Source organism: Elgaria multicarinata, chromosome 13 (genome assembly GCF_023053635.1).
Source record: "Elgaria multicarinata webbii isolate HBS135686 ecotype San Diego chromosome 13, rElgMul1.1.pri, whole genome shotgun sequence".
In the NCBI taxonomy this organism is placed as follows: Eukaryota; Metazoa; Chordata; class Lepidosauria; order Squamata; family Anguidae; genus Elgaria; species Elgaria multicarinata.
In genome coordinates, this window is record NC_086183.1 from 14,141,742 (window position 1) to 14,166,849 (window position 25,108).

Genomic DNA, 25,108 nt, shown 5'->3' on the forward strand with positions numbered 1-25,108 from the left:
GAGCTATAGGGTGGGCAACCCATATTTTTTTTTTACGCCCCCAAGCCAGCGAATGTCCCCGGGGTCCTTTTCTCTCTCTTTTTTTTTTTCAAACTGAAGCACGCTTTGCACGGATCTTAAAATACAAAGCATACGAACTTTGCATTTTTTCTTTTTAAGAGGAAAGAAGCTTCCCAGACAGTTGGGCTGCAAGGTTACAAACCGGCTTGGCACATCCCCTCCCCCGCGCCGGTCCCCGTCCCCACTCCAAGCTTTTGTGGCTGGGAAAACTGCAGCCGGAGAATTTTAAACAAAAGCCTAGGGTGCCTTTTCTTTCTTTTGCAAAACGGCACGCGGGAGATTTCGCTCCGGAGGGCGCCCCGCTCCGCCTTCCCAGTGCCTAGATCCCAAGGGCGGAGGGCTTCGGCAGAGCCACCCGGCGAGCTCTCGAGCACCGAGCTCGGGCCCTGGATTCCGCTGGGGCCCTGCCGGCGCCCTGCATGAAGCTCTTCGACCTTGCAATGCTGGCACCCGCTGCTCCTTGGGGCTCCCAGCTGGGCTGCTGCAAGGCTCCCGGGCGCTGCCGGAGCCGCCTAGGGCAAGGATGGATCCGGATTGGGACAAGAGAGGACCCGATGGCTGCCCAGCCCTTTCTCTTTCCGTTCCTCCTTCTCTCGCTTTTTTTTTTTTTTTTTATTTAAGCGCCAAACTACGTGCCGCGAAATTCGGATCTCCCGCGGAAAACCCCGCGCTCTCATTGGCCCGCGCGGGGCCAGCCCGTCCCCGCCCACCGGATTTGATACATTTTGCAAAGCGAGGAGCAAGACCGGAGGTTCTCTTCTTAAAGGGGAAGCGCACGGCGGCTGGCACGCCGCGCTAGGCTTCCATGGGCCTCCGCCCTCGCCCGGCCCCTCCCGTCGCGGGACGTGGGCGTGGCCATGCAAATGTTGACCCTAGGATGGTCCTCCTCGCACGCTTTGCTGCTCTCGCTTAAAGCGGACGGCGGAGAGTTTTCTGCCAGGCTCTCCCTTGGCAAGTCCCCTGGGCGGCTGCGGCGGCGAGGATGCTGATGGGAGCGGGGGTCGCGCTCCTCGAGCCCTCTGCCTGGCTAGCAGGCGGCGGCCCGCGTTGATTGCGCGGATTTGGAGGAAAATGGGTTCTTCTGCCCTCCCGCAAAGCCACCGAAGCAAGACGATCATATGAGCGGGGGGAGCATTCTGCATTCTGAACAAAGAAGAGGCTGATAACTAGGGTGACCCTATGAAAAGGAGGACAGGGCTCCTGTATCTTTAACAGTTGCATAGAAAAGGGAATTTCAGCAGGTGTCATTTGTGTATATATGGAGAAGAAAGGAAAGGAACCTCTCATGCAAGCACTGAGTCATTACTGACTCTTGGAGGGATGACGTTTTCTTGGCAAGCCTTATAGCTGGGTGGTTTGCCGTTGCCTTCCCCAGCGGTGATTACCTTTCCCCCAGCTAACTGTGTACTCATTTTACCTATCTCGGGAGGAAGGAAGGCTGTGTCGACCCAAGCCTGCTGCCTGAAACCAGCTTCTGCTGGGATCGAACTCAGGCCTTGGGGATAGTTTCAGCTGCAGAAACTGCTGCTTTACCGCTCTGTGCCTGGTGAAATTTCCTCTTCATCACAACAGTGCAGGAGCTATACTAAAGTGACCAGATTTAAAAGAGGGCAGGGCACCTGCAGCTTTAACTGGTGTGATGAAGTAGAAATTTCACCAGGTTCTCCATATATACAAATGACACCTGCTGAAATTCCCTTTTCTATGCAACTGTTAAAGACACAGGAGCCCTGTCCTCCTTTTCATAGGGTCACCCTATGATAACCAGCACCTTGAATTTGGCCAGGAAACAAACCATTAGCCAATGAAGGTCTTGTAATATCAGCCTGCCCACATTTTTAAGATCAGAAAGAAAGTCCTTTCTTGTTTGCCCACCTGTGAAAGCAATTAGGCGGATGTCCACATGGGAGAAGGCCTTCTCAGCAGAGGCCCCACAAGAGGCCTTTTCCTTGTGTGTCATGTCTTTATTAGACTGCAAGCCTGAGGGCAGGGACTGTCTTTTGCCAAGTGTAAGCCGCTCAGAGAGCCTTTTTTGGCTGAGGAGCGGGGTATAAATATGATAGATAGGATAGATCACTCCCCAGTGCCTTGGTCCTCGCCTTCCAGTTCTCCTTTTTGGACCGTTTTTCCCCGGGGTCGGGCTGGGAAATGTCTTTGCTTTTATGTGTATATATGCAGACATCTACTCATAACAAACCTCCTTTTGATTAAAGTTGGTGTGGAATGTTTCTTTCCCCTTCTGTGCTTAGCGCTAAACAAGTTGTCCTGCAATGTCCATGCTGCTGCGTGGATTCTGTAGATCAGGATCTAATGATTACATCTCTTGAGTTAGTTGGAGTAGATCGGCAAAGGTTTCTGATCCTGTTTGTTTTAACAACAGCAACGACAAGGAAGTGTCCTTTACTAGGCTGCTGAAATGAAAAAGAAATGGGGGGGGGGAGGGAATTGATTTTTGTGGGAAAGGGCTTTGGACTCTATTCTGATTCTGGAAAATAAATCCCTGGGCTAAACGCATGCTCAGAGGCACTCTAGTTTTGAATACTCTAGTTTTGAATTGGGGCATTGTAGAGCCAGAAGTCTGTTCACCTCTGCTGTACACAGACGTATCTTACATGGATGTAGCTATCGCAACTGCTGTGTAGGTTGTTTTAACCATCTTACAGCAGCATAACATCATGACATTGAAATTTCTTCTTTCCTCCGAGGAACATGAGACTGTGTGCATGTTTTTGCACTGGGGTGGGGAACTTGTGGTCCTCCAGATGTTCTTGAGCGGTAACTCCCAGAATCCCTCTGCATTGGCTCTGCTGGCTAAGGGCTGATGGGAGTTGCAGTCCAACATCTGGAGGACCACAAGCTGCCCACCTCTGTTTTACAGAAATGCACAACATGGCATTTTAGCATTGAATGTAAGTGTAGTTTTAATCAGCATTTGTAGTGGTGGAATTTAGATCTCAGCTGGGGTGGGAGGAGGGATTTAAATCAGAACAGTAGCATATGGGGAGGGGGGTTTCAACCCCCCTCTCTCTTGCCACTGCCCCCTTGTGGCTGCAAACAGTAAGGGCTTTGCATGCCGAAGGTCCCTGGTTCGATTTCTGACATCTCCAGGTAGGGCTAGGAATAATTCCTGCCTGAAACCCTGGAGAGCCATTGCTGCCAGTCAGTGTTGACAATACTGAGCTAGATGGACTCAGTATAAAGCAGCTTCCAACGTTCCTATGATCTCCTCCCACCCTTATCTCTCCACTTTTATATGATGTTATAAGATGCATTCCTGCCTGTGATCTCTTTCAAAAGATACTGCTCTTTCTTGCTTGCTGCCCCACGGGATAGCAGCAGTGGAGGGAAGGGTTACATCCAGCACACACACGCACACACACACACACACACAAACATGCCGTGGTCCTATTTCAAATCCACACACACAGTGGCAACTGCTGTTTATAACTAAACTTACGTTAAATGCTAAAATATATTTAAATCGATTTGCAGCTCGGCGCAATGAAAAGCTGGTTGGGTCCAGGATGTAGCCCATGCTTCTTCGAAAGAGAGAGTTGTGAGGACTGTTCACTCAGTCATCAATCTCCCTTTTGGGGAAGAAAGGTGCTTATGCAGGCTACATCGGAGCACAAGAAAAGAGCTGCTGGATTAGACTAAAGGTGTGTCTAGTCCAGCATTCTGTTCCCATGTGGTCAACCAGTAAAATAAAATGTTTTTAAGGCATTCTTAAAAGCCTACAAGGATGGTGTATGGTGGACCTCCAATGGGTGTTTGTTCCACAGGTGTGGGGCCTCTGTTGAAAAGGCCCTCTCCCATGTGGACATCCGCCTAATTGCTTTCACAGGTGGGCAAACGAGAAGGGACTTTCTTACTGATCTTAAAGTGTGGGCAGGCTGATATTACAAGACTCTCATTGGCTAGTGGTTTGTTTCCCAGCCAAATTCAAGGTGCTGGTTCTGGCCCTTAAAGACTCGATTGGGCTGGGAGACGGGTATCTGAAGGTCTCCGTTTTCCCACATAAACCTGTCTGCTCAATGGCCCTTCACCTGGTTCCTCAACTTTCAAGGTGAGTCAGGTGGCTACCAGAGAGAGAGAGAGAGGGAGACTTTTCAGTGGTGGCACCCAAATGCTAGAATTCCCACATTAAGCATGTGCACCTAGCACAATCCTTGCTATCAAGCACCAGGTGCTCTCATGCCTTTAATAGACTTATGGTGACTATATGGAAAGAAGGAGAGGGCTCCTTTATCTTTAATAGTTCTATAGAAAACAGAATTTCAGCAGGTGTCATTTGTATGCATGCAGCACCTGGTGATATTCCCTCTGCATCACAACAGCTAAAACTGCAGGAGCCCTGCCCCTCTTTGTACCTGCAGCTTTGATTGTTGTGAGGAAGAGGGAATTTCACCAGATGCTGCATGCCTACAAATGTCACCTGCTGAAATTACCTTTTCTTTACAACTGTTAAAGATACAGGAGCCCTGTCCTCCTTTTCATATGGTCACCCTAAATAGACTATGATCTGCTTTTTATAGTATTCGTTCCCTTTTTCAAATTCTCGTAGTGGTTTTAATGGCTCTTTAGTTTGTTTATTTTATTTTTAATGATACCTGAGTATAAACTGGCCATCTGTTGCTTTTTAAAACAATGTTTCTCCTTATTACATTATTTTATCTTATTGCCAGCAGCCTTGATGCATTTGTAAAAAGATGGGATGGACATCCTGAAATAAATAGCCATATAGCTAATTCCTGCCTTATTAGATTGTAAGCCTATGCGGCAGAGTCTTGCTATTTACTGTTTTACTCTGTACAGCACCATGTACATTGATGGTGCTATATAAATAAATAAATAATAATAATAATAATAATAATAATAATAATAATAATAATAATAATAATACATCCTTGCCTTCCATCTTAAGATGGTGTTTATGGAATTCACCCCATGGGGTGTCCCAATAGAAATGTAAGAGCACCATCCAATTCAATGGGACAAAAAACATCCCTTAACAGCAGAGAGCTGCTTACTGACTAATATGACATCACCACCCTCTACTGGTTGCAAAGATTAGGTACAATATTCCAAAATGTATGTTTGGGTGATAACTTTATTAGACCAACTAAATGTTACAAAATATTGTGCGCTTTTGAACACTCCAGAATCCTTTATCAGGCAAAGTGACATACAATTTTTAAAAAGAGTAGCAGAAGGACAAAGTGGCTGACTTTCAAGCCTTGGTGTCTATATCCTATTTAGAGTAGGGCTGTTGAACCTCAGGGCTACAAGCCAAATCCAGTTGACCTGAAATCCCAGTCCAGGGTTCTCCAAATGCAGTGGAGGCTGGTGTTCTGACATACAGAGTGTCACATTGGAGAACATCCAGGAATTCTCAAAGAAAAGGGGTCGGGGAGAGAAGAAAACCACACAAGCCGCCTGGACACCTGGAACACCAACCATGGCTTGGAATTTAAATGATAAATGGACAAACCTGCAAGTCATGGCTTACGGTGGGATTGGCCATTTGTGGCTCTCCAGATGTAGACAGCAGCTCCCAGCCTTCCTCACTATTGGCTCTACTGGCTAGAACCGGTGGGAGTTGCAGTCCCAAAAAATCTGGAGAACCCCAAGTTGTCCACCCTTAACATATCTGGGGAGACCAACCTGTTTCTCTCTTGGAAGTCGACTGGGCAGGAAAGAAGAGTGTGGGGAGAGAATAATGCCGCCTTGAGGCCCAGCATTGGGCAAAAGTCGGGATACAAACTATTATTATTATTATTCTCATTATTATTATTGATGGCAAAAAGAGAGAGAAATGAAGGCAGCTCCCAACAGATGACACCTGAAATAATGCATCTCTCAACAGAAAAAAGGTCCCCATACTTGACAGAATAAGTCAGGCTTCAGCAACCTGGGCCAGATCTACACCAAGCAGGAAAATTATTATTATTATTATTATTATTATTATTATTATTATCCTACCTCTCCATTTTGATCGAGGCGGGGAACAACAGTAAACAGTAAAATACATAAAACGGAATTAAATGTAGTTTGGGGGTGCTCTTGGATCCAGAACTGTCACCTGAGGCACAGGTGAACTCAGTGGCAAAGAGCACCTTTGATCAGCTTATGTTGATATACCAACTGCGCCCTTATCTGGACAGAGATAGCCTAGCTACAGTGATCCATGCTCTGATAACCTCTCATTTGGATTACTGCAATGCATTATACGTGGGGCTGCCTTTGAAAATGGTCCGGAAGCTTCAGCTGGTACAAAACAGGGCAGCCCGTTTACTAACAGGGACTGGCTGGCGAGATCACATTACGCCAGTCCTTTTACAACTTCATTGGCTGCCAGTCCGGGTCCGGGCCCGATTCAAAGTGCTGGTATTGACATTTAAAGCCCTAAACGGTTTGGGGCCAGGTTATTTGAAGGAACGCCTCCTCCCATATGTACCTACCCGGACCTTAAGATCATCTACAGGGGCCCTTCTCCATGAGCCCCTGCCAAAGGAAGTGAGGCAGGTGGCTACTAGGAGGAGGGCTTTCTCCGCTGTGGCACCCCGGTTGTGGAATGAGCTCCCCAGAGAGGTCCGCCTGGCTCCTACACTGTACTCCTTTTGTCGCCAGCTGAAGACCTTTTTATTCACTCAGTATTTTAACACTTAATTTTAACTTAAATTTAAATTATACTGTTTTAACTCGGTATTTTAACCTTATATCAATTGTGCTGCATGGTTTTATCCTGGTTGTGCTTTTTATATTGTATTTTGTATTTGTATTTTTAACTTGTTGGTTGTTTTATGATGTTTTTAATTTTTGTGAACCGCCCAGAGAGCTTCGGCTATTGGGCGATATAAAAATGTAATAAATAAATAAAACCTAATATACATTGTTAAAACATCCTAAAAAACATTCTAAAACATCTTAAAATTCCACTGGATAGGCCTGTCGGAAGAGATCAGTCTTTATAGCATTATGAAAGTGGTATATATGAGACAGGAGCCACACCAAGCAGGATATAGCATTATGAAGGTGGTATATGGTATGTGTCATGGGCCCCAACAGTTGTCAGTGCACTTCAATACCTCTATAAAGCAGTCATGTGGCTCCTGCCTCTTATATACTGTTTTCATACCGCTTCCATAGTGCTATATCTTGCTTGGTGTAGATCTGGCTCTGGTGTCACCCAGGTGTGCTGGACCATAACTCTTATCACTCCTTTGCATAACATCCATAAAGTTCTCCAGGCACAGCTAATTTTAATGTGCAATTAACTATACAGTGCCCCCCCCCCCGAGAACATGAAGCAAAGCATGCTCTTCCTTTTTCTGCATATAAAGCAATCCTAAGTGTGATGGATGCAGCTAGAGCAAGAGTGTAGCATCCAGTGGCTTTGGAGGAGGAGACCGTGAAATTGATGGACTCCCCAAGAAGACCTGTCCACATGTCTCTCTTAGAACATAAGTAAACAACAGATCAAGCTGATCTAGAACCCGGTGATGGCTGTGGGCAAAGGCAACAGTGCTTTTCCTGGGTTCTTTTGGGCCAGAGCCAAACCACACATGTTGTCCCTGGATATGATTACAGTCGCCAGCTCAACATTATGAACCAGGACATTAAAAGGCATGTCTTGGGTGTAATTTTTACCTCTGCCAGTGTGGAAAGGGCCACTCACTGGGACGGCCATCTGTACAAATGGGAGTTCCTTTGTTGTGACATCACTCAATGTGTACGGCAAAATCTCTTTCTTTCCCCGGACAATTATCATTTCCCCATGCATCTTTCTGATTTAATCTATGTATTTATTTATTTTAAATATTTCTTAGCCGCCTTTCAGGGCAGCAGACCTCCCAAGGCAGTGCATAACAATAAAACATATAAAACCTAGATATTATGATGAGTGATAAAACACAGTAAAACAGCAATGAAAACTGTGAACAACAAAAACAGCAATAATAATAATAATAATAATAATAATAATCCAGAAAAACCAGCAACAACATCAATTATAGCAGGAGAAACCATAGTAAAAGAATATGTTTATTTTACTAATATGAGATGCCCAAGTGCTGCAGCGTCTTTGGACATGACCTCCATATAGGAGACTATCCTAACCACATTGCCGCCGTTCACATGATTTAGCCTTTCCTGCCATCCACTGACAGCTTCCTTCTTCTGGTATTCTCTGCAGGGTCACTGTTTCCCCACAATACATGGTCTCTGGAGATCTGATTGTGGGCTTGTCTCTTCTCATTCTCCTGATTTTCCTGGGTGCTGTTGGTAGTAAGGAATAAATGACTGGTTACGTTCAGAGCCTTCCATGAACCTGCTTGGATCCTAATGGTATAGTGGTACATTTTTGAAGCACAGGTGCTCGTCATGACCCCGAAGGGAATCCAAACATGGAGACAGGTGTATTGATTAATCCCTATCCACAAACCAGTTCTATCTGTTTTCATCTCTACCAGGAGCAGATCTTTTGCAAAGCTAATGAGTCTTCATCACCCACTCAAGACCGCACCACCCCAAAACACTTTGCAAGAGCTGACATAGCTCAGAACAATGCCCCACAACAGTGGTATAGCTTACAACAATGTATTGCCCCTGGAGAAATCTATCTACGCACGCTTCCACCCCAAGGTACTTTGAGGACTGTAGCTCAGGTCAAAAGAAATAGGAAATATTTCAAAGGAGAGGCTCCAGTATGAAAGAGCCAAATTGGAATAATTAAGTTTTATTTCTAATTGACTTGGGCATGAATAAAGATGATAATGCCCTATCCTTGTCCAGGTGTACATTATCTCAGTAATGCTAGAATGTCATATCACCAATTGACTGCTGTTGTAAATGGTCCCTGTGCAGTTTTTACATCCATTTAAGCTTTGAATTGCCACTCCCAAGTAGTACTTTTTGCACTTCACTGCCATTTGATTCCACGGTGTTACTGGCAAGCATCAGGGTGAAAGGGTGCATAGGAGAAACTAATCACAAGTTATCTCAGGTGCAATCTATGCCTTTAGAGAGTCTAACCAAGCTGTCCTGATACTTCCTGCTCCTGTGCCCAGTGCCTCCCTGCTCACAACCACTGCAAGATAAAATGCAGCATAAAAATTTAAATATACAAACTTAAAAACAATTTAAAGAGGCAAAAACTTCTTTTTTAAAAAAATAAAAATACTTGACCCTTCAAACAGCTGGCATAATTGCCCCCATCATATGCCATTAAATACCTGGGAGTAGAGAGCAATCTTAACCTGGCACAAAAAAGATGACAGTGTTGGCGCCAGGCAGGCCTCAGTGAGGAGATAATTCCATAATCGGTGAGCCACCACTGAAAAGTCCCTCTCTCTTGTTGCCATCTTCTGAGCCTCCCTTGGAGGTGGCAGTCAGAGGAAGGCCTCAAATGTTGATCATAGTGTCCAGGTTGGTTCAGGTCAGTAGTCACAAATGGAACCTTTTCAGGATCCTCAGGTGCGAAATGGGGGGAAGAGATTGTTTCAAGGCCTGGCATGGGATGGAAGCTACTGAATCCCCAAGGTATGGTCCAGGTGTTTCAGATTGCAATTCCCATCATTCCTGACTGGGGTTGATGGGAGTTGTACTCAAAAACCTCTGGAGGGCCCTATAGATGTCACTGCATCTCAAGTTGAGTTTCCATAAAACTATGGAAAACAGTTCCTTCAGGTTGCAATCCCATTACCCACTTAACCTGCTGAGAGTAAGTCCCATCAAACCCAATGGACTTGCTTCTGAGTAGACATATATATGAGGACGCTTCCAGCAACCCATTTTCCTGCCTCTGATCTATGGCCCTTTCTAACACCAAAGGGCCTTTGGGAGGGAGGAGGGATGATCCCAGACTTACCTGCTTCTGAGGTCGTCCCTAGGCATCCAAACAGAAGTGCGACATCCCAGAAGGGAAGAGGCACATCGCACCTGCCATTTAAAAAAAAAGGGGGGGGGAAGGAGCCAGAGCGCAATTGCACTCCAGTGAAAAGTAAGTAAAAAGAAAAAGGGGGAAAAGTCCCGACCCTGCTCCCCCCTCGATGTCCCTGGACTCCCCCAAGCCCGGCTCCTTCCCTCTGCTGTCCCACACTACTCGCGGGGAGGAGGGAAGAAGGTGGGGCGGGTGCCCACACTGCTCAAGGTCCAGGGACGATCCTGGGAAAAATCCAAGGTGTAGAAAGGGCCATATCTCTGCAGTACATTTCAAACCAATGAGCAGCTGTCCAGAGCAAAGAGCTATCATTTGGATTTATAGGATGATTGAGAAAGTGTCTAAAGTAACCACTGACCATGCTGTTTGAGGACGATGGGACTTCTAGTCCAACACATATGGTGGGCACCAGGTTGGGGAAGGCTGAGTAGAGCTATCCTGATCCATCAATTAATTAAAACATGCCTACTATATATTTCTGCTTTCCCATGTTTTAAGAAAACTATAGGGAGCCAACTAGGGTAGAATCTGAGTGAGTTTTTTCTCTATTCTTTAGGGAAAACAAAAAAATTATTGCCCTTGCTCTGAAAGCTTGCAATGGTACAATCCATGCTACTGCCACAACTTCCTGCATGTGAAAGATCACACATGAAGCCTCACACTGGGCCTGTTTAGATGACACGCCAAGCCATGGTTACACCACTAATCCTTTTGCAGCAAATGTTTAAACCACGGTTATGTAGCCACAATGGTTAGGAACGATTCACATGACATGCTAAGTCATGGTTCACATGGCACACTAAGCCATAATGTTTAGCTCAAAATGTTTAACCACTAGGGCTGTGCACCCCCTCCCTGAACGCTTCGGATCCCAATCCAGACCTTCTGGATTGGGCCCGAACCGGTTTGGGTTGATCCGGACCTCCCCTAATCCGCTCTGGATCTGGAGCAAGATCCGGAGGGCCGGATCAATATTCGGCCCCCATTTCCCCCCCTTCCCCACTTACTTGCCTCTGCAGCAGACGGCAGAGGCAGGTAAGTGGGGACAAAATGGGGGCCAAATAAGTCCCCCTCCCCCCTTACCTGGCTCTGCTGTCCGCTGCTGCATGGACTGCGCCGATGCTAGTTGCGCCAGGTAAGCCCCCCACCCCCCACTTACCTGCATCCGTAGCGGTCCGGATGGCAGCTTCAGCTGCGGCCCAGGCCTCAAGCTGGGTCTGTTTCCGGCCTAAGGCCTGGGCTGCGGTTGAAGCCGCCGCCCGGACTGCTACGGACACAGGTATGCCCCCCTGCCCCCACTTACCTGGGTCCGGAGCTTCGGAACAGTCCGAATCGCTTCGGACCATTCTGAACTGCTTCGAACCGATCCAGACCTTCCCCGATCCGATCTGGAACCGGGCTTCGGAGGTCCGGATCAGCCCGCTCCGCTTCGGATCCGGGGATCCTTAACAGAGCGGAGCACACCCTTATTAACCACGATGGCTTAGTATGTTGTCTGAACAGGGTCACTGACCTGGGTCACCCATAAGTATACAGTGAAAGGGTGCCAGAGGGCATCTAAGCATTGTCATTTTCAGTATTTGCCCCAGCAGCCTTACCAGACTCCCACGACGGCTTTGGCTCTTGTCTGAAAAAAGTGCTGCAGGCTGTGGGGTGGAGAAACAAAGAAGGAAATGAAGATCTCGAACCGGGAAAAACTCTTGTCGTCACACTGCCTCATGGGGGCAATGTAACGGGTGGGGAAAAGGTCCAAGTTAGGAATGAGGTTGAAGATAGTTGCGGTCTTTGTATTCAATGTTGGGTCTAGCTTGTTGGCGTTTGCCCCCCTAGTGTGGCTTCTGAGATCAGCGGCCGGCAATCAGAGTTTGAGGCCTGGCTAGTGAATTCATCAAAACAGGGTGGTCGAATCCTGATGCAGTAGACTAAATGGGGATGCCACCATTAAATGTGCCCCTATCTTTTGAAAGACAAAAGCCACAACAAAGTCTCTTTGCAAATAAATACATGACTAAATGAAATTAACATGGCGTGGAGAAAGGCTCAAGGGTGGCCAGCTTCCTGATCAGCTAGTTTTCTATTTGCAGTGAATTTTCTTTGGAAAACAAACTTTCCTAAATGGAACATTTCACCTAGAACAATATAGTGTTAGCAAATTTGCTGGAGCATTTGCCATTATGGAGAATGTTCTGCCCTGCATGAATGAACTGAAATGATAGTTGCAGTTTGCCATTGGTTCTATCATAGGGTGACCCTATGAAAAGGAGGACAGGGCTCCTGTATCTTTAACAGTTGTATAGAAAAGGGCATTTCAGCAGGTGTCATTTGTATATATAGGGAACCTGGTGAAATTCCCTCTTCATCACCACAGTTAAAGCTGTAGGGGCTATACTAGAGTGACCAGATTTAAAAGAGGGCAGGGCATCTGCAGCTTTAACTGTTGTGATGAAGAGGAAATTTCACCAGGTGCTGCATGCATACAAATGACACCTGTTAAATACAACTGTTAAAGATACAGGAGCCCTGTCCTCCTTTTCATATGGTCAGCCTATTCTATCATTTTACCACCATTTTATTTATTTATTTATTATTTATTTATTACATTTTTATACCGCCCAATAGCCGAAGCTCTCTGGGCGGTTCACATTTTCTCACCTTATCCTGGTCACTGTATAGGCCAAGCCTCATACTGGCTGAGGCTACGGTCCTTTATACCGAGTTACCTGGGAGAAAGTCCCATTAGGCATAATAGGATTACTTCTGAGTAAATATGGACAGAATTGCACTGCAAAACTGCAGTCCTCTAAATACGTGGGGGTACGACCCATTGAAGTCAATGTGACTATATCCCAGTTACCTGGAGACAGAACCATTGAGCACAATAGAATTACTCTGTACAGCACCATGTACATTGATGGTGCTATATAAATCAATAATAATAATAATAAAAATAATAATAATAATACTTCTGGGTAAATATGGACAGAAATGCACTGAAAAGCTGCAGTCCTCTAAGTACCTGGGAGTCAGTCCCATTGAAGTCAATGTGGCTTATTTCTGAGTAGAAAGAGATAGGAGTACACTGTAAAATAAGGTGACCATATGAAAAGGAGGACAGGGCTCCTGTGTCTTTAACAGTTGCATAGTAAAGGGAATTTCTGCAGGTGTCATTTGTATATATGGAGAACCTGCTGCAATTCCCTCTTCATCACAGCAGTTAAAGCTGCAGAAGCTATCCTAGAGTGACCAGATTTAAAAGACAGCAGGGCACCTGCAGCTTTAACTGGTTGTGATGAAGAGGGAATTTCACCAGGTGCTGCATGCATATCAATGACACCTGCTGAAATTTCCTTTTCAATACAACTGTTAAAGATACAGGAGCCCTGTCCTCCTTTTCATACCATCACCCTAAATAACCTAGGGTGACCATATGAAAAGGAGGACAGCGCTCTTTTATCTTTAGCAGTTACATAGAAAAGGGAATTTCAGCAGATGCCATTTGTATGCATCCAGCACCTGCTGAAATCCCCTCTTCATCACAACAGTTAAAGCTACAGGAGCCCTGTCCTCTTTTGTATCTGGTCAATAGGGCAGGGTTCCTGAAGCTTTAACTGTGGTGATGAAGAGATAATTTCACCAGGTGCTTCATGCTTACAAATGACACCTGCTGAAATCCCCATTTCTACACAACTGTTAAAGATACAAGAGCCTTGTCCTTCTTTTCATATGGTCACCCTAAATAATCTAACCCTAAAAACTTAACATATTTAATATTATGTCATCTGCAGAAGAGGCCTCTAGAGTCTTACCAAGCTTCCACGACGTTTGTTGGCCTTGTCTCCTGGCTTGGGAGTAGAAAAAGAAAAGAAGAAAATATAAAATGTGAGTAAGAAACGGTGGAATTGCAAGTGAAGCCCTTTCTGGATCATTACCTGCAACACTGGGGGTGGGTGGATGAGGCTTTCAGCTACAGAGGCCATCCTGTCAAATCTATTTCTCAGTCTTTGCATTCCTCCCCCACCCCAAATCTGGTACCCATGACCCAAGGCAGAAAGAGAGACAAGTTCTGGTGCTGGTCAAAACAATCTTTTAATACATTCTTCTTTAATTAGCTCTTTCTGCATCAGTATTGCAGTGCTTTTTCTCCCCTTTTCTCCACCTGTGACCAGAGCCCATCAAAGACTTGAAGGGCCATCGTACCCTGCAGCTCAATTTGTGCCCCAGACAACCCTACCACAAAACTATGAAAAACAGATGTTACCAGAAGTCATTTTCCTTCTGCTCCGCTCCATTTAAAGCAATAGCTGGATGGAAAACAGATCATCTGGTGTTTTGGACTTCATCTCCCAGAATTCTTGACCATTGGTCATGCTGGGCATGGCCGGCGCTACAATTAGGCCAACTAGGCAGCAAAATAGTCTGTCGCTGGCCCTGAGCAGGGGCTTCTGGGAGTTGAAGTCCAAAGCATCTGGAGATCTACCTTCTGTTCACCCCTGACTGAAAGGAGCCTTCCCTAACCTGATGTCCTCTGGATGTGTTGGACTACAGTTCCCATCACCTCCCAGTCAGTATGGCCATTGATATTCCCACCCAGTGTGCTGTAGTCATTATATTATGTCATCTGCACCTTATGCTTCCATCTAGAGTCTGACCAAATTTGTCAAGCGACTCTTCTCCAAAGTTCCCGGCTAGGGGGTGTGAAATAAAGAAGAAGACCCAAAATATGAGTTATGGGAAACATCACAAACACTGAACAAAAATTAATCCAGCACTGAAATGGTGTTGAAGCTACCGAGGCTCTCTGTGATCTCTCAAAGGTACTTTTTAAAATTTATTTTATTTATTTGTTACGTGTATAGCTCGCCTTTCCTCCAAGAAGCTCAAAGCAGCATACATGAGCCTTCATTTTTATCCTCGTAAGAACATAAAAAGAGCCCTGCTGGATCAGACCAAGGGTCCATCTAGCCCAGAACCCTGTTCACTTAATGGCCAACCAGCTGTCAACCAGGGAACCAGGATTCATATTAATAAATGAGAAAAAGTCCAACCAGTTTTCCAAAAATGTGTCTGATGTTATTTCCTCTTGCTAACCTGCTATGTTGAGTCAACTTATCATTTAAAGCTAGTTTCCAAATATTATCAAACCAGCATTGATGGTCAAAAGGTCTGTCGCTTTTCCAGAAGTGGGCAATTTCCCACCTGGCTGCAACCAGCAAGTGGGTGACCATCCAAAACTCTTTTAAAGCCATCCAAATTGGTGGCCCTCACCACATCTCGTGGTAGTGAATTCCAGCCAGTGAGGTAGGTTAAACTAAGGCCTTAGCTAGACCTAAGGTTTATCCCGGGATCATCCCTGTCCATGTAAATTATTATTATTATTATTATTATTTATTTATATAGCACCATCAGTGTACATGGTGCTGTACAGAGTAAAACAGTAAATAGCAAGATCCTGCCGCATAGGCTTACAATCTAATAAAATCATAGTAAAACAATAAGGAGGGGAAGAGAATGCAAACAGGTACAGGGTAGGGTAAGCAGGCACAGGCTAGGGTAAAACTAACAGTAGAAAGTAACAGTAGAAGTCTGCACAACATCAAGTTTTAAAAGCTTTAGGAAAAAGAAAAGTTTTTAGTTGAGCTTTAAAAGCTGCGGTTGAACTTGTAGTTCTCAAATGTTCTGGAAGAGCGTTCCAGGCGTAAGGGGCAGCAGAAGAGAATGGACGAAGCCGAGCAAGGGAAGTAGAGGCCCTTGGGCAGGCGAGAAACATATCCCGGGAGCAGGCAGGGATGACCCCGGGATAAACCTTAGGTCTAGCTAAGGCCTGAGAGTTTGACCCAAAGTCCCCCCTTTTTTTTTTTAGTAAAGCCTTAACCGGCCAACCTACACTTCTGCATTCTACCACCAGATGCTACACCCTGAAGTGTAGGACAAGCTACAGACCAACTAAAACAGCTTATGCATCGTCTCACTCATAACCTAAGCATCTGCCAAAAGGCTGCGTAGGAAGGGGTGGCTAACATCATTTGGAGCATAAGGCTTTCACATCTTACCAAACTTTCCCGACGCTTTCCTTGGCTCTTTTCCGGAGGTGCACCTGCCGGCTTGCGAGAAGGCAGGAGGGTGGGCATGGAAAAACAAAGAAGAAAAAATAAAATGTCTTGGACTGCAGGAAGATCAAACCAGTCCATACTCCAGGAAATAAAGCCAGACTGCTCACTTGAGGGAATGGTATTAAAGGCAAAACTGAAGTACTTTGGCCACATAATGAGAAGACGGTTCAGAATGGTCCGAAGTGATTTGGACTGTTCCGAAGCTCCAGACCCAGGTAAGTGGGGGGAGGGGGGCTTACCTGGTGCCACCGCCGCTGCTGCAGTCCATGTGGCAACGGCGATGGAGCCAGGTAAGGGGGCAGGGGGACATACCTGTGTCCGTAGCAGTCCGGGCGGCGGCTTCAACCGCAGCCCAGGCCTTAGGCCGGAAACAGACCCAGCTTGAGGCCTGGGCCGCAGCTGAAGCTGCCATCCGGACCGCTACGGATGCAGGTAAGTGGGGGGTGGAGGGCTTACCTGGCGCAACTAGCATCGGCGCAGTCCATGCAGCAGCGGACAGCAGAGCCAGGTAAGGGGGGAGGGGGACTTATTCAGCCCCCATTTTGTCCCCACTTACCTGCGTCCGCCGTCCGCTGCAGAGGCAAGTAAGTGGGGAAGGGGGGAAAACCACAATGGTTTCTTTTGCCCCTGTGATCGTCCAAAGATAGCCAGAGAAGGCAAGTGAACACACAGCAACAGCAAGGAAGAAGAGTGGCAGGGCCAAAAGGCTCCAGGGATTGGCAGGGTGGGCCTCAGCGGGTGCCCAACACTGCCGACCCCTGATGCCGCCCCCACCCACATCACAGCACTAATCATGTCAAGAAGAAGGATCTTGCAAGATGTCCCCACATCATCAGTAGCAAACCCCAGGGAGGTGCATTGTAAGCCAAGAGACATCCTACTTGCTCTTCCCTCTTACTGGGCTAGACTGGTTAAGGGTGGAGTATGGGGCTGCACTTGATGTTGGCTCCAGGTTTTGGAGGTCCCTTGGTCTACCACCATTCTCACTACCATGGTCGCTAGCTGTTCTTGCTCTCCATCCTTTCTCTCATCATAGCTACCACTCGCTTCCTTGACCGGCAGAGAACCACTCAGCAAGTCGGCAGTGGTATCTCCTGCTCCTCCTTTTCATCATTACCACCGTTGCCTGGGCCAGAGAGAGAGGCAGGTGAACAAGCGGGTTGCCATGGTGAAGAGGAAGAGCAAGTCCCGGGGTGGGTGGGTAGCTCTTGTCTGTGGGCCCCTGCTGGGATGTGGGCCCTTAGCAGCTGCCCAACTATGCCAATCCTTGACACCAGCCCTGGCTCCACCCCACTGAAATGGGTGTTTGGCAATAACTATGCAGGAGTGGTAATATAAGAATGGAGCAGCAGAGGAGAAGGAAGGAGAGGTGAGTGCCTGGATATGGCAGTGCCATTGAAAAATTCTTTCTCAGCTGCCTTGAAAAGTCAGAATAATATCACCTTGCTTTGGATAGGATCTCTCTCTCTCTCCCTCTCTCTCTCCCTCTTTAAAAAATATCACACAGAGATGGAGATTGGAGACTGGAAATTGACTTCCTGAAGCATCTGTTCCCCCTAACTTCATGGTGGCGGTGGTGGGGCTCTGGGGCAAAAGCTGTAGGAGAGGGGGGTCCCTGCATAAGACAGACTGCCCCCCCCTCTCAATCTGTGATGCCTTTTGGCAACAGGAGCCAGATTGGATGCAAATGTCTACAAATGCATAAAAGAGGCAGAATACAAAGACCCTGTTCAGATGACACGCTAGGCCACAGTGGTTAAGCATTCTGAGCTAAACATCATGGCTTAGTGTGTCATGTGAACCATGACTTAAGATCTCATGGGAACCGTTCCTAACCATGGTGGCTACATAATCATGGTTTTAAACAGACTCACTAACCATTTGCTGCAAATGGGTTAGCGGCCTAGCCATGGTTTAGTGTGTTGTCTGAGCAGGCCCAGTGTAGCTTCAACCCCACTCTGTTTATTTATTTATTGCATTTCTATACTGCCCAACAGCCGGAGCTCACCTACCCACCCCAAAAAACCCCAAGGACTGAGCATTTTGCTAAACTGGGAAACATTTTACCCCTATTTTCCTTTTAATGTTTTTTTAAGCTTATCTATTTAAACAGAGTCATAATTCTTTGGTTTTTCTGTCCATCCATCTGTCCAACCAATGTTTCCAAGATCAGATAAAATAGAGACACAACATTTTCAGAATAGGTAATATGAAATAATGACCTCTTCATTGTTTTAAATGTATTTTTTAAAAATGTATTCCCTACCCCCTCGTATTTGGTGCCCCATTTAATTCATATAGTTCACCTATATGAGCGGGCCACCCCTGCCTATGGGAAAATATGTGCTATCAATACTTGATAACCTTCCTTATATATTCCTCTGGAAGAGGGATGGGGAATGTGTGACCTTCCTGATATTGTTGGACTGCAACTCCCATCATTCCTCACCTTGGCTATGCTAGCTACAGCCAATGGGCATTGCAATCCAACAGGACCACATGTTCCCCACCACTGCTTTAAAGCAGCCTGCCCCAAGCTGGTGTCGTCCAGGTGGTTTGCACTTCAACTCCCATCAGCCCCAGCCAAAATGGCCAATGGCCTACAATGCTGGGAATTATAGTTCATAACAACTGTAGGGCACCAGACTTGGGAAGGTAGCTCTTGTGTGTTCTCCACTTTAGTCAACTGAATTCAATCTCCCTATGTCATTCGTCATAATCATTGAAAGTTTGCTCAGGAGTGCTCGTGCTAGAAAGGAATCAATGGTATGCCCTGCTCAGTACATGCTTTTTTTAGTAAAGCCTTAACCGGCCAACCTACACTTCTGCATTCTACCACCAGATGCTACGCCCTGAAGTGTAGGACAAGCTACAGACCAACTAAAACAGCTTATGCATCGTCTCACTCATAACCTAAGCATCCGCCAAAAGGCTGCGTAGGAAGGGGTGGCTAACATCATTTGGAGCATAAGGCTTTCACATCTTACCAAACTTTCCCGACGCTTTCCTTGGCTCTTTTCCGGAGGTGCACCTGCCGGCTTGCGAGAAGGCAGGAGGGTGGGCATGGAAAAACAAAGAAGAAAAAATAAAATGCCGTGGACTGCAAGAAGATCAAACCAGTCCATACTCCAGGAAATAAAGCCAGACTGCTCACTTGAGGGAAGGGTATTAAAGGCAAAACTGAAGTACTTTGGTCACATAATGAGAAGACAGGATACCCTGGAGAATGCTAGGGAAAGTGGAAGGCAAAAGGAAGAAGGGCCGACCAAGGGCAAGATGGATGGATGATATTCTGGAGGTGACAGACTTGACCTTGGGGGAGCTAGGGGTGGCAACGGCCGACAGAAAGCTCTGGCGTGGGCTGGTCCATGAAGTCACGAAGAGTCGGAAACGACTGAACGAATAAACAACAAGGAAACAGTATGCAGGCACAAACAAACAAACCCCATTCTGGTTCCTCGTGTGCAACGTATGGGCTGGGGAAGAGGTCCAAGCCTGGAATAGGGTTGAAGCAGGTCAGGCAATGCAAGAGAGGGTATTTAACTCAGGGGTGAGTGGAAAGGAGATCTCCAAATGTTTTGGACTTCAAGTTCCAGATGCTCCCCGCCAGCATGGCCAATGGACAGGAATGGTGGTGGTTGAAGTCCAAAACTCTGGAGATCTGTTTTCTGTCTACCCCTGCTCTAATTGATGGTAGAGTCTACTTTCTCTTTAAAAAATCAATTGTATCGCAGGAGCAGCAAGCAAACTTTCTTCCCTTCCAGCCTTCCCCTCCACACACTTTTCTACGTAGATCTAATATGTGGGACGTTTAATTGGGCTTAGCAGGATCCATTGATTCCCAAGTTTGAGGTTATCATCTGCCCCTCTGTTGACTTGGGATTCCTCCCTTGTACTTTGAATCCCTTCCCTTTGATCCTTTCCTGCCACCTATGTGAAGGGGGAGTAGCCCTAACTAGCTGCCAGCAATTGGATTCAAGGCATCCTAGGTAAGCCATGGTAAGCCAATCAGTGCCCACCCACCCACCTACCCACCAAAAAAAAACCCCCAAGGGCTGAGCATTTTGCTAAACTGGGAAACATTTTACCCCTATTTTCCTTTTAATGTTTTTTTTAAGCATATCTATTTAAACAGAGTCATAATTCTTTGGTTTTTCTGTCCATCCATCTGTCCAACCAATGTTTCCAAGATCAGATAAAATAGAGACACAACATTTTCAGAATAGGTAATATGAAATAATGACCTCTTCATTGTTTTATTTGTATTTTTTAAAAATGTATTCCCTACCCCCTCGTATTTGGTGCCCCATTTAATTCATATAGTTCACCTATATGAGCGGGCCACCCCTGCCTATGGGAAAATATGTGCTATCGATACTTGATAACCTTCCTTATATATTCCTCTGGAAGAGGGATGGGGAACGTGTGACCTTCCTGATATTGTTGGACTGCAACTCCCATCATTCCTCACCTTGGCTATGCTAGCTACAGCCAATGGGCATTGCAATCCAACAGGATCACATGTTCCCCACCACTGCTTTAAAGCAGCCTGCCCCAAGCTGGTGTCGTCCAGGTGGTTTGCACTTCAACTCCCATCAGCCCCAGCCAAAATGGCCAATGGCCTACAATGCTGGGAATTATAGTTCATAACAACTGTAGGGCACCAGACTTGGGAAGGTAGCTCTTGTGTATTCTCCACTTTAGTCAACTGAATTCAATCTCCCTATGTCATTCGTCATAATCATTGAAAGTTTGCTCAGGAGTGCTCGTGCTAGAAAGGAACCAATGGTATGCCCTGCTCAGTACATGCCTCTCTACTACCTTACCAAGGTCTCCTGGCGTCTGTGACTCCTGTCTGCACTTCCTGCGGCCTAGAGGGTGGAGAAACAATTAAGAAAAGGCTCATGTTACCAAGTAAAAGTGCATAGACAGAAACAGAACCCTTCTTGGACTAGTGGTGGGTGGGATCCACATGTAAAGTGGACGGGGTTCCACTCTCCCTAAAGGATCGGGTCCGTAGTTTGGGGGTGCTCTTGGATCCAGGACTGTCACTTGAGGCACAGGTGAACTCAGTGGCAAAGAGCACCTTTTATCAGCTTAGGTTGATATACCAACTGCACCCTTATCCGGTCAGAGATAGCCTAGCTACAGTTATCCATGCTCTGATAACCTCTCGTTTGGATTACTGCAATGCGTTATACGTGGGGCTGCCTTTGAAAACGGTCCGGAAATTTCAACTGGTACAAAACAGGGCAGCACAGTTACTAACAGGGACTGGCCGACGAGACCACATCATGCCAGTCCTTTTCCAGCTTCATTGGCTGCCAGTCCAGGTCCGGGCCCGATTCAAAGTGCTGGTATTAACATTTAAAGCCCTAAACGGCTTGGGGCCAGGCTATCTGAAGGAATGGCTCCTCACGTATGTACCTGCCTGGACCCTAAGGTCATCCTCAGGGGTCCTTCTCCACGAGCCCCTGCCAAAGGAAGTGAGGCAGGTGGCTACCAGGAGGAAGGCCTTCTCTGCTGTGGCATTCCGGCTGTGGAATGAGTTCCCTAAGGAGGTTCGCTTGGCACCTACATTATATGCTTTTAGACGCCAGGTGAAAACCTTTTTATTCTCCCAGCATTTTAACAGTCTATAAATTTTTTTAACTTGGTGTTTTAAATTTGTAATTTTTCATTGCTGCTGTTTTTATCTGGTTGAGCTTTTATATTGTATTTTACATTATAGTTTTATACTGTTGTTTTATACTTTGAATGTTTTTAATTTTTGTGAACCGCCCAGAGAGCTCCGGCTATTGGGCGGTATAGAAATGTAATAAATAAATAAACAGAGTGGGGTTGAAGCTACACTGGGCCTGCATAATTACCCACAATGCAGCATGGGTTTTCGTGTTGTCTGAACCCGGTATGGTGCACAGTGGGGTGGCTTCCTAGCCTCACAACAACCCCTACAATAAGCCTTGGCCAACCCTGTATCACAGTGAACTGGTATTTGTTTGATGGTTTGATAATGTTGTTGATGGTGATGAGAAAGAGGAGGATGAGAAGGACGGGGGGAAGAGGATTGTTTGAATCTTGCTGTGGATATTCAGATTTAAAAAGCATCTTACCAAACAAGGAAACAAGATCACAGAGGCAGAAACACGCAAATAAAATTAAATCAGTGCAACAGCACAAAATACTATCAAACGGCAGGGCTGGCTCTACCATTAAGCAGAGCAAGATGGTTGTCTCAGGTAGGGCTGTGCATGACCCCCTGAACTGCTTTGGATCCTGATCCAGACCTTCTGGATCGGGCCCGAACTGGTTCAGGTCGGTCCGGACTCCCCCGACCTGCTCTAGACCCAGAGCGAGATCTGGAGGTCCAGGTTGATATTTGGACACCATTCCCCCCTTCCCCACTTACCTGCCTCCACGGCAGATGGCAGAGGCAGGTAAGTGGGGAAGGGGAACAAAATGGCATCCGAATAAGCCCCCCTCCCCTCCTTACCTGGTTCCTGCGTCCACTGCCGCATGGACCGCAGCGGCAGTGGACGGCAGAGCCAGGTAAGACCCCCTCCCCACTTACCTGTCTCCACCATCATTGCCACATGGACCACAGTGGCGGCAGCGGATGGGGGAGCCAGGTAAGCCCCCCTCCCCAGTTACCTGGCTCCAAAGCTTTGGAATGGTCCAAACCGCTTCGGATTGATCCGGACCTCCCCCAATCCGCTCCGGAACCGGGTTTAGGAGTGGATCACACCCCTAGTCTCAGGCGGCAGGTGCTGGGAAGTGTTGCAAGGTGTTGGAGGAGAGAGCTGTGAGTCAAACAGTGTGTCCTGCACTGCTAAGCTAGCCTGCAGCCTTCAGCTATGGTGGGACATACTGCACGATTCTCAGCAATGAAGAAATATTCAGCTGCCAGTCCATTTGCCTTTTGTACATGGAATGGGAAGGGTGCCATCTTTTTCTTTGCCTCAGAAAGCAAAATGTCATGGGCCAGCCCTGTCAAAAGGCAGCTCTAAAATAAATCAAAATGGCTGGACAATTTTTTAGAAAAACTTACCTTCTCATAGTATCAAGCTAGATACCCAACACTTTTGGGATTACCTTTCCGCAGTTGGGTTGCCATTCATCATGGGTCATATCAGGTGTTAAAACAAAATGCTTCACTGGGCTTTTAGGGTGGTCCAGCAGATGGGGAAAACAACCTATATTGATTCAGAACCACCAGGTGCTTACCAGACTTTGTCGGCGAGACCTTTCAGGAGGTATTTCTGCCTGCGAAGTGCGATAAAGACAGACAGACAGAGAAACATGATGTTAGGAGTGGGCAGAAGGGAGATCTCCAGATGTTTTGGACTTCAATTCCTGGAATCCGCTTTCAACATGACCAATGGTCAGGAATGCTGGGTGTTCAAGTCCAAAACGTCTGGAGATTGTTTTGCCTGCCTCTGCATTAAAGCATGCAATGCAACAGAGGTGTCCTTACTCATTTGGGGTTCTCCCAATCCACATTGTGGACCTTGGGTGAAGAAGAGAAGGTGAAGAGGCCTCAAGAGCCTCTGAGCATCAACCTCGGAAAATGGCAAAACAATCCCACAGCCACATCTGCAGTGCGCCTGTCCACATGTGCCGAGGGATGTGTGAATTAGGCTGGAGGTGTGTATAAGCTAGCATTGTAGTACGTACCGGTAACGATTGCCGCCGTGCTCTCATGGCTGCCTGTTTCATCGCTCCCTTTTGGTATTCTGCATCAATCATGCTCAACTGCCAAAGGAAGATGGAAGGACAAGAATGAGCATGGGATCCAGGAGGGATGTGTGTGCCGTTCCTGGCTGGGACTGTGGAGGTGCCGGGAGTGGATGTGTGTCTGGACTGTACACATATGTGTGTATACATATATGTGTGTAGAAGAGGGGAAGAGTAGGTGTGACAAGAGTAGGTATTTGGGATGTGGGGGTTGTGTAAAAAATTGTGTTACATTGATTGTCAGGCACCTTTTCATTCTGTTTTTTACCCATTGACGGAATCAGAGGGGGGGGAGAGAGAGTTTTCAAATTGATGCAAATACGAATTTGTACACATGTGAATTTTGAAAATTTGCACATGTGAAAATGTACATTGTCCTCCAAAACATGGGACTCCCCACCACCACCAATGTGCATTTTCACACTTTAGTCTATGGCCGTGGTTCTCAACCTTCCTAATGCCGCGACCCTTTAATACAGTTCCTCATGTTGTGGTGACCCCCAACCATAAAATTATTTTCGTTGCTACTTCATAACTGTAATTTTGCTACTGTTATGAATCGTAATGTGAATATCTGATATACAGGATGTATTTTCATTGTTACAAATTGAACATAATTAAAGCATAGTGATCACAAAAACAATATGTAATTATATATTGTGAAATATTTATTTCTAATTACAAATAAATGAAATGTCTCGGTTCCTAAGACCATCGGAAATATGTGTTTTCCAATGGTCTTAGGCGACCCCTGTGAAAGGGTCGTTCGACCCCCAAAGGGGTCCCGACCCACAGGCTGAGAACCGCTGGTCTATGGGGAAAATTCTCTCTCTCTCTCTCTCTCTCTCTCTCTCTCAGACCTTAGCTAGACCAGCCATTATCCCGGGGCGAACCCTGGGATCAACCCTGTGTGTCCAGATGACGCACAGGGGATCCCGGGATCAGGGAGGGATCATCCCTCCCTGGCCCCAGGATACAGCCCTACACTTTGGGGCCATTTTTTCCACGGAAGGTGTGGCCCGTTGCCACGGAGCCGGGAACTGCACACAGGGCGCAGCACTCCTCAGCTGCGGGGGAAGCGGGGAAATCAGGGAAATCGGGGAAATCAGGAGCGGGGGAGCGGGGAAATCAATTTTTTTTTAAAAAAAAAAAACTTACTTTGAATCACTTGAGTGCTCATGCACTGCCGGCTCTTTAAAAATTAAAAAAACGGCGGGTGCCATGCCCCTCTTCTTGAGGTCCTCGTGCCTTACGTGTAAATGGG

At 46.6% G+C, this 25,108-nt stretch overlaps 1 protein-coding gene across 1 annotated transcript in view; it reads right to left on the bottom strand.

Annotated features, from left to right (window-relative positions):
- Positions 1 to 379: 379 nt before the first annotated feature.
- The window catches only part of LOC134408331 (cation channel sperm-associated protein 4-like), a 42,962-nt gene continuing 18,233 nt past the window's right edge, over positions 380 to 25,108 (bottom strand). Inside the window, exons 11-14 of the mRNA XM_063140584.1 lie at positions 23,785 to 23,862; positions 23,335 to 23,369; positions 20,937 to 20,981; positions 380 to 572 (exon numbers count right to left, since the gene is read on the bottom strand). Of these exons, the coding sequence (XP_062996654.1) occupies positions 380 to 572; positions 20,937 to 20,981; positions 23,335 to 23,369; positions 23,785 to 23,862 (351 nt within the window). The remainder of the gene's footprint in view (positions 573 to 20,936; positions 20,982 to 23,334; positions 23,370 to 23,784; positions 23,863 to 25,108) is intronic.